This window comes from Meleagris gallopavo, chromosome Z (assembly GCF_000146605.3).
Source record: "Meleagris gallopavo isolate NT-WF06-2002-E0010 breed Aviagen turkey brand Nicholas breeding stock chromosome Z, Turkey_5.1, whole genome shotgun sequence".
In the NCBI taxonomy this organism is placed as follows: domain Eukaryota; kingdom Metazoa; phylum Chordata; class Aves; order Galliformes; family Phasianidae; genus Meleagris; species Meleagris gallopavo.
In genome coordinates this window covers 209,427-219,115 of record NC_015041.2, presented here as the reverse complement: position 1 = coordinate 219,115, position 9,689 = coordinate 209,427, and the positions used below count along the sequence as shown (strand labels likewise).

Genomic DNA, 9,689 nt, shown 5'->3' with positions numbered 1-9,689 from the left:
GCCGGCGTTCCCCGTCGCCTCAACGAATTCCCCCAGCGTGCCGGGCGCGACAGCCCAGGCCCGTAATGCAGAACTTTAATGCTTCTCTTCCGTCCCTCGCAGACACCCGGCAGCTCGGGTCCGACTTTGGCGAGAACAAAGGAACGCGACGGTGATCTCAGAGCTGCGAGTGCGGGAGGGTCGTGGGGCCGAGGTTGGTTCCCCCGTCCAGCCGTCAGTCTGTGCAGGAATACCTCGAGGAGAAATGAAAGAAAGCATGAGGGTGAATCAGCGTGGAGGCTCTGTTTACTCCTTCTGATAATGTAAAATTAAGCGCTATTGTATTGCAAGCACCTGGAGTGCTCTCAGTAGTGGCCACAACACTCAAGGGATGTGAACTTGATGAGGCATTGTAGAGAAGCCGGCATGAAGCTGCTGCTCTTCCCTGGCAGCTGCTGTGTGCTTTCCCCAGCACCTAATTGATGTTACCCATGAGTGCAAACAACATGAGTGCTCGTGTTAGCAAAAAATGAGTGCTTTTGTTACCCAAAAATGAGTGCTTGCGTTACCAAAAAATGAAGTCAGATGTGAAGGACCAAGGTGTGCCGCTAGCCACATAACAGCAGAAGCAACAGAACAACAAATGTGATTAAATTAGCCCCCAGTAAGAGCTTAAAAACAAAGTTTTTCTGCTGGAGAGCCTGAAAGCTGGCTTTCTGGAGAGCTGCTAGAAACTCACAAGATCATCATCAATATGATCAACAAGATCATCAACAGAGAAAGTAACAAACTCAACACAATTAAAACAACAACAAAAAAAGACACACTGCACAGCCACAGCTGAAGGGACAGAAAGCAGCTTTTACCATTTTTCAGCCTCTGATTTTTTCCTTAAAGAACAGAGACCTGAATGACACCTGGATGCTGAGTCAGGAACAAAGAGCCAGCATTAACTTGGGGCAAGACTTGTTCTGAAGCAGCGCTTCAGCACTGCCACGTCCCCACGGGCTGTGCTCCAGCTGCAGCCACAGCTCCTCCTAACCCTCTCCTGCAGGACTCTCTGAATGGGGTTTTGCTGAATTCTGTACTCTGCCCTATGCCTGGGCCTACCCAGCCCTGCTTCTGCACCACGAGCAGATTATGGAACTGTGCAGCACACTCAGTTACAGTTGACTCCATGGCTTTTCATCTCAGCCCCCTTCTAAGCTCCTTATCTGATCTGCCTCTTCCATGAGCTCCCTCCAAGTCCTCCATCCTTCCTCCCTGACGTGGTGCTTTTAACCTTGACAAAGCAGCTCACCCTTCTGGGCCGAGAGGAGAGGATGGCAATATACCAACAAGAGATATCTTTTCTCTCTCTTCCCTCCTTACCACTGCAAGAGTTTGGACAGTATATATATATATAAATAATATATACTGGACAGTATATATTATATATATATATATATAAAAAAATACTAATATGTTCATAAATTTCTACATATTCTGAATTACAGAAAGCTTCCCAAGCATCTCAGCACAGCAGCAGATGTAAATGCAACAAAAAAAACACCAACAGTGAAAACAAAATAAGAATTAAACAACAAAAGCAAAAAACCCAACATCCCAACCCCACGAACAACACAAGCCCAAAGGGAGCGATTACCATCTGGTATCATGGCCAGCATTTGGATAAGGGTGGACTCTTCCCATAGCTTGCTGCCAGTGCATTTCCTATGTCATTTAGGAGCTAGAAATCTGTTGTCTTGTTGCAATCAAGCTAGTTCATCATCCCCTTCTTCTTCTACTTTATATAATTAGCACCTATGCAACAGTACCCCAAATATCAGGAAATTAATGGCTGACTACACCTGTGTAGGTATTTAAAATAATCCCTTAATTTCTAAGTCCAGACAACAAACACATTAAAAATATATGTACAAAAAGAGAAGTAGGGCAAATGTGAGGAACAGCTGAAGCACGGCGCTGTGTAAGAAGCAGCTCTTACAATCTGCTGTCTTTCTTTCTCTAGGCCACAGTAGGACTGGGAAAACCAGTTAGGAGTATGAACTCAAAGAGATGCAGATAAGAACCATCCTGGTTGTTATCCATGCTTGTTTCATCCTGCACCTTTGAATTCTCCACTCAAAAGAGGCAACCTGCAGGCCACAGGGCCACTGTGATCCCCAGGAAACCCCAGCACAGCAGCTCTGCAAATGGCCACGTTGCTTTCAGTTGCACTGGCTGGTGTCAATCTAAATTAACAGTTATTTAGCTTAAACCCTCCCCCCCCAAAAAAAACCAAAAAACAACACTTCCCCACCCCCCACTTTAGAACATAGATATGCTGTGGGAGAGACATGGAGCTGTTGGAGTGTGTCCAGTGAAGGGCCACAAAGATGACCCAGAGCTGGAACATCTCTCCTATGAGGATAGGCTGAGAGCTGGGGCTGTGCAGCACGGAGAGAAGGCTGCGAGGTGACCTGATTGCAGCCTTCGGTATCTAAAGGGGAGCTGCAGGAAAGGACAGACTTTAGCAGGATCTGTGGTGATAGAACAAGGGAAGAAATGGCTTCAAGCTTGAAGAGGGGAGATTTAGATTAGATATAAGGAAAAAGTCTTACAGTGAGGGCTGTGAGGCACTGGCACAGTTGCTCAGGGATGTGGTGGATGCCCCGTCCCTGGAGACATTCAAGGCCAGGCTGGATCATGCTCTGGGCAACCTGATGGAGCTGTGGTGTCCCTGTGCATTGCAGGGGAGTTGGACTAGATGACCTTTAGAGTCCCTTCCAACTCTAAGCATTGTATAGTTCTATATTTTGAAAGTTTAATTCTGTTCTTCCTCATGGAGATACTGTCTATGCCAGGGGAGAACATATTAAACAAGTAAGCTGTAAAGGCCAAGCACATGGAAATAAGCAGACGTTACAGATCAAGAACTGCTGTCCTGCACACCAACTTGTGCTGCCATAATTTATTGGTTGCTGATTTAAACCAGATTACATAATAGCATGCAAGATGAAGAAAAAGCCTTTTATTACAAAAATATGGATATCGCATAGCTCAGCATGAATGGCAAATCCAGATAAAGTTTGGTGCAGTTAGCCAATGATGCACCTACTGATTTTTTTCCCCTAGTACAAGGACTCATATTATTCATGGCTAAAAAGCGTACAGATGACTCAATACATTAAATATTTAATTAATTCTATTTGGTAGCTTGGTTACAGCTATAATCTGCTAAGATGCAGTAGCACAAGAGTGAACTGAGCTAGCAAGGAAACACAGAACTGTTCTACACTCAAAACATCCCCTAGCATCAAGTGAGAAAGCAGTGCTTGAATTACAGTGATCAGGAGAGGACAGTAACAGTGCACAATGCTGAAATCCAATTACATTTCAAAGTTACCAGTTTCTTGTTTGATGGGTGAAATAACCTTAATTTCAAAGGCACTGTCCGACTGTCCGTGGACAGCTCTCCAAGAACATGTCCTCTCCTCCTGTAACTCAGCCCACGTTGGGTGCATGTGGTCCCACCGCAGCACTCCGTCCACAGGAATCAGGAAAGGTAGGAAAGCAAACCTCACAGCGAGTCTTATCATTTCTAACCAATACACAGTTTGGAAAGAACAGAAGCCTTTTGCAGTGGAATTTAGTGCTCAGTACTACATACTTTGCAACCGAACAATCTCAAACAGAATTTCCATTAAAAGCATTAAGAGATAATAAAACAAATACACCACTTAATTATCCCCCTTTTTTCTTTTTTTTTTTAAAACACTTCATTAATCTATTTAGAAATATCTTCAAATCATTCTCAGAGGTCAGGATTTAGGAATTTGAAAAGCTTGAATCCCCAGTTTCTCCAATAAGAAAAGACAAGAGAAAAGAAAAGTCTAAAAACAATTAGATGCCCTGTGTGTTTCTTTTTTTAAATAAAGCACAGAAATTAAAAGCAGAAGCGTATCTTGTTTTTTAAACGCCACCTTACCAAGATTTGTTTTTATGTTGACAAATGCATCTAACATTCTTTTTTTCTAGGCCTTCTTCCAGTTAATCAGTAGCATTTTACTTCAAAAAAAAAAAAAGTTTAAGTTTTACTTTTCACACGCCAATTTAGTGAATGTATGAACAACAGGGTGCCAAAAGTCTTGTTCTCAGACAGGTTAAGCAGAGCTTATCATTCATTCCCAAGCATCAGTTCCTTGATTTCTTAGGAGTTTATCATCAGGATGGCTATGGTTTGCAGCGCTGGACAAAGCGAGGGTACAGACAGACATCTCGGATGTGGTGCCTATCCAGAATCCAGGTCAGGAATCGCTCCAATCCCAAACCATACCCACCATGAGGACACGTACCGTATTTTCTCTGTGAAATTAAAAACACAGAGATTAAACATTTGCTTGTTATTTATGCCTCAGCTGCAGTGATACCACCAAAGCCAAAAAGCCCCAAACATTAAAGCAAAAACCCTTCCAACACCACCTTCTGCATGAGTGAGGAGGAATACAGATGATGCTCTTCTCAGGCAAGATATCTGTGTTCAGTTCCTGAATTTCCTGGGGCAAAGTAAGGACTAGCAGAGGAAAATGGAAGGAGGAAGTCGTAATGACATTTTTCCAACCTCATTCTTTTCTCCTCTCATTAAATGAGATAAAACTACTAGAGTCTGAAAAGACCAGTGTGCCTTTATGCAAATACAAGGGCTTCAGAAACGTAGCACAGTATGGAAGACACTACATAAGCAATGTACCTGCAAAGCACAGTTCAGTGAAGGCAGTCTGACATGAGCAGCATCCATTTCAGCAAAGAAAAGCAATTTTAACAGAATGCAAATTATTATCCATAGCATTTTGGCCTTGGTTAAGTGACTATCTGCTTTTGGCCACAAAAAAAATCTTTCCAATTTAGACTGCATCATCTTAAAAGTGGTTTAAGAAAATGACAAGCAGCACATTGAACCTGTTCTACATACCTGATCAGTGTACCAGTAATATGGCGTGGGATCAATGCCTTCTCTCTTGTAGCCCTCCAGTAGCTCCTCACTGTCCCAGATACGCATAGAGCCTCCAACAATTTCACCAACATTAGGCATCAACACATCAACCTACAAGATACAACAGGAGACCATACTGTTACAACTTCAGAACATGCAGGAAAGACAGCTCAAACTTAAAAGACAATACATTTTCCTATGCAATTTCAAGTCTCCAAAGCAGAAGAAAGGCAATTTCTTCCAGACTCAATTTACTGATGGCAGGAATCAACTCACTGTGTTCCCCGACTTAATCTTTTATACTCCTGGTGACACTGAATTGCTGAACTACAAAAGCAGTAGCTCTCCTAACATCTACCACTCCTCCTGGCTGCCAGACAGCTAGTTTTCAGACAGTACAACCTATAAGGAGTCGCCAACCAAAAGGCAATGAAAAGTAAGCTCGTAGTGATGTCTTGACATTTAAACACTTCAGTGTTGTTTCACTTATTTCTGTAGCACCAACAAAGTCACACCAGGAGATGCCCAGAACAAATTCTGGTATGAACTCACCGAAGTTTTCCTGTAGTACTCATTCAAGTAGATATCCCCACTCTATTTAGAAAGCAACACTATGTAAAAAGTGAACTTACAGATTCTGTAAGCCGGGAATCATCGTGACAGCGCTGCATGTAGAAGGACTTGATCTCTGCAGGAAATCGGCACAGCAAAATTGGCTCATTGATGGTGTCTGTCATGAATCTCTCAGGAGCTTCAGGAATATCCTAAGGTTAAAAAAGCTCTATTAATATTTAAAACCAAAAACACTCTAAAACCTCAAGACCCACAACATATCAGGGAGGAAATGGAAGAAGACACTTTGAGACCACAAATATTGAAGCATTCATCCTGATGTACATATATTTTTAAAACAAATATCTCAGGAAAATCTCAAGAAACTGTATACATATATATCTAAATTTAGAGATTATATATATATATATCTCTCTAAAAAACATACAGATCTACAAAAAAAAAAACACCTGTAAATCTGTTCAATAAAACTCAACTCTACCCAATAATCCACACAGAAAATTGGGCACAGCTAACAACTGAACAGCTTAATTTTTTTCCTCCCTGAAACTGTTTTCCATGGGCTTTAAGAACAAAAACCTCAGACTGGCTGGGGTACCCCACCTGCCCCTGCAGGGCCACCCAGTGCTGTGCACCACATCCACAGGTTCGGGAAGGAAAACTCACGTTTCGATTCTAGGGTCCAAAGGCATTACATGGAACCCAACTCCCCCTCCAAATTTACATTCCTCAATGCGAGTGCACTACAACAAAACAGTCCAGATAAAATCCTCTCCAGATAAAAGGCCTCTCGAAGGTTTACAGCAAAACTCATTATAAACAGGATGAGAATTTCACTCTTTATCATTCCAAGCAATACACAAAGATTCACACAGAAACAGTAAACACAAGGGCATCATGGTCCAAACACTGTTCTCCAAGGGATTTATACACCTTCAGCATGCAGCTGAGGGATTTCGTTTTCAATTTCTGAAGAGCCTCAGAAAGACTTACTTCCCCAAACTCATAGTAGGTACCATCATCCTTTTTCACATCATGTTCCTTTAGCCACTCAATTGCCTCAGCATAGTTCATTCGTCGGAAAGGACGTTTTGGGGGCTTGAAGTTCTGTAAACAGGAGTAGAGATCCCAACACTTAGGAGTGTGGCATTCTAAGATTTATCTTTCCAGTTGATCAACAAGTCCACATCCTCAGTCAGAGCACACACAATACTCTATGTCATGCATCAAAAAGTTACTACTTAAAAGCTTGGAAGTACTGAAAAACTAGAACCAAACAAAAGCATCTTCCAAGTCCAGCGCCTCTCACAGAACAGATGCTGAAAAAGTCAGCAGGAGAGGGAGGGCAGGAAGCATTTTCAAAGCTGCTTTCTTTCTGTCTGCATTCATCACAAACACTGATTTTGCAAACAGTGCAGTTTGCAGGGCTTCCAAAACCAGGGCCACAAAAAAGCACTTTTGCTTCCCTGCGCACTGAACTGGTGCAGAATTTGCTCTTGTGGGAAGTTCATAGGGTGGGTTACTCTTCACATCTCCTGCTCATCTGTGATCAAATTTAAAATGGAACCTCCCAGTGTTTATCAGGAAAATAGGTCAAAAATGTCAGGGATGAGAGCACATGTGCTCTGAAAGGAAAGCTGGTGACAAGAGATAAGATGGCTTTAAGAGAGTACCAACTTTCCTTGCAAAGGCAGCAGGAAGACAAAGGGTCTCTAACAAATGAAGACAGCCTTACAAAGCTTCATCTTCCAGGATAAAAGTTCAACAGCAGAATTTCATTGTTCACTTGTGTGTGACCTGCGAGTACCAGCTGAACATTATTATGAGCTTTAGGATAGAGGTTTTTATTCCACTGGTACTGTACACAATAAATACCAGCACACTGCTGGTTCCTGGAACATATCAGCCATGTAAATTCTTTCCCCTCAGTCCCCAGCTCCTGGAATAGTCATTGCCAGCCTTGCAGCATTTTCACTCTTTGATGTCACTTTAAATTCCTCTTATATAAGCAGAGCCCACTGCCATGCCCTGTCTCTCCTAGGTGAGCAGGGTGACCAGGAAAGGTAAAGACCAGACTGTGCCTACTCATGGCTCCCACACCACTGCTCGCTTACCGGGTTGAGGTCAAGCAATAAGCCTGATGCAGGTGATGTCAAGACTCTGTCAACTACATCACAAACTAAGCTCTCCAAACGGTTCAGCAAGTCTTCAAAACTTATAAAAGGGCATTCAGCTTCAATATGAGTATATCTGAAACATCAGGTCATGATGTTACATAAACACACACAACAGATTTTTAGCTATGAAAAAAATCTTGTAAGAAAATACACAAAAACCACTTTAGTCCCCCTTTTCAGCTCTCCCACTTCTACTCTGCGAAGAAAATCAAACAAAAAAAACCAACAGTATGAACTGTGCATTCTAAAAAGACAAAGTTTCCTACAAATGCATCAGCTCTGCTTTGACCAAATCCTCAATCACTGAATCAACAACCAGCTGGACATTCACTGATAGCAGGAGTTACCCCCAAATATACTTTTGCTCAGCTGTTTCACGTTTGCATTCTGCTGCCTTCTCACTGTGCATTCTATCATCCAGCCACCTGCTACTCCCCCAATTTAGAAATTCACGCATGCATAAATAACAAAGTACAATTCTCTTCATACTCTGCCAAGTGTCTGCGTGTCCTGGATTGCTCAGCTCTGTAGGACTGAGCAATACAGAAGACGTCTCCTAGTGCTGGAATGCAGGTCTCCAGGTAGAGCTGGGATGACTGTGTTAAGTAGGCCTCTTCACCAAAATAATCCAGCTTGAACAGAGTTGAACCTCCTTCCACCTGTGTCTGGACTAACGTTGGTGGTGTGACCTGTAAAAGACAAAGAATTAAGGACAATGATGACAATGCATTACGGCAGTGACGTAAGGCACACCCTTCCAGAATACCATCTACAGAAGTCTGTTATGTATGCATACAAGCACTTCATTCTGATATTCTTCAGCACCCCACAAAGAGGTATTCATGCCGTTTGTGAATCATCTTGTAACATTTATACACCTCAGAAGTGTCCATACACCTTTGAGATCTATGTCTATGAAAGCAATCACATCATGGCTCCCTATGAAATGACCTTTTTCTCTCCATTTCAGGTTAATGGGGAAGTCTGTAAGGGCTTTCCAGAAAAAAAATTGCCTTAGAGTAAGGAGCTTAAAGCAGTCACTTGCCAAGAAGGGCAAATATACTTACTTCATAATATCCATTGGCAAAGAAATGATCCCTGAAGGCCTGTACCACCATGGAGCGCACCTTGAAGATTTTGGACATATTCTCGCCTCGAATCATCATATGTCTGTTGTTAAGCTGCACATCAACCTCTGAATCCTCATTGAGGAGATTGTCAGCCCCTCCTGCTGGGGCCAGACCAATAAGCTCCCAGTAGTCACAGTTCAGCTCGTGGCCTCCTGGAGCCTGACAATTTGAAAGAGAAACAAAACTTTCAGGAGTGCATTTTTTGCTTCCGTCTGGCACTGTGGTAGAGACAGCAATGCAGTTGAAACAAAACATACTAAAATCCTTCTAAGCATAGTGGTATCAAAGTGACTGTTTAGTAATCTGATCATATCACCCTTGCAAATGCCATTTGGAACCCACCACAAGTCTCAGACTTAACGTGAATGGGATTGAGTACTACTGACAGATAAGTAGAAGCCTCCAGATGCATTAAGTGTAATGCATCACAGACAGCTATGTTTATTCATCTGGAAGAACAGAAAGCTAGACAAAGGAAAATTTCTTACTACCTTCAACTAATTAATGAGTGGTTACAGAGGAAAATGGGGCAAATATCTCAAGTTGTGGGACAGGAGATTTCAACTGGCTGTAACAAAGTTTGGTGAAATCCTGGAGAATGGACCTTGTTGACATCGCAATCTTCTTCGGAGACGTTCACAAACACACGTGGACAAGACAGTTGGCAGCCTGACCTCACATCAGATCTCCAAGATGGGCCAAATGGTTTTCACAAGTCAGCACTTCACCACAACATGAAAAGAGCAGTTTTCATGCTGGCCACTTTCCCCTATGCTGTTTGCTGCTATCCAGCAAGCAGACCCCAGGGCTCAGCGCTGCTCTCAGCAGCTCCACCGTGTGGGTCACTGCAGGCTT

General features: G+C 42.7%; 1 protein-coding gene across 1 annotated transcript; it reads right to left on the bottom strand.

Moving 5' to 3' along the window:
- Positions 1-2,898: 2,898 nt before the first annotated feature.
- On the bottom strand, positions 2,899-9,104 carry LOC100541889 (asparagine--tRNA ligase, cytoplasmic). The gene is made up of 7 exons (XM_010725114.2): positions 8,772-9,104; positions 8,194-8,393; positions 7,642-7,777; positions 6,521-6,634; positions 5,587-5,718; positions 4,934-5,065; positions 2,899-4,326 (listed from the first exon to the last, which is right to left on the bottom strand). Exons 1-7 carry the CDS (start codon positions 9,087-9,089, stop codon positions 4,195-4,197), a joined length of 1,164 nt encoding a protein of 387 aa, XP_010723416.1. The 5' UTR covers positions 9,090-9,104; the 3' UTR covers positions 2,899-4,194.
- Positions 9,105-9,689: the final 585 nt, after the last annotated feature.

Bases quoted from the DNA above. Each gene is read 5' to 3' on its own strand.
- LOC100541889 (XM_010725114.2), bottom strand. From the start codon at position 9,089: ATGTTTTGTTTCAACTGCATTGCTGTCTCTACCACAGTGCCAGACGGA. The intron at 6,635-7,641 runs GTAAGCGAGCAG...TCCTGTTTACAG, and splicing joins TATTGCTTGACCTCAACCCG to AACTTCAAGCCCCCAAAACG. The intron at 5,066-5,586 runs GTAAGTTCACTT...TGTATCTTGTAG, and splicing joins ATTCCCGGCTTACAGAATCT to GTTGATGTGTTGATGCCTAA.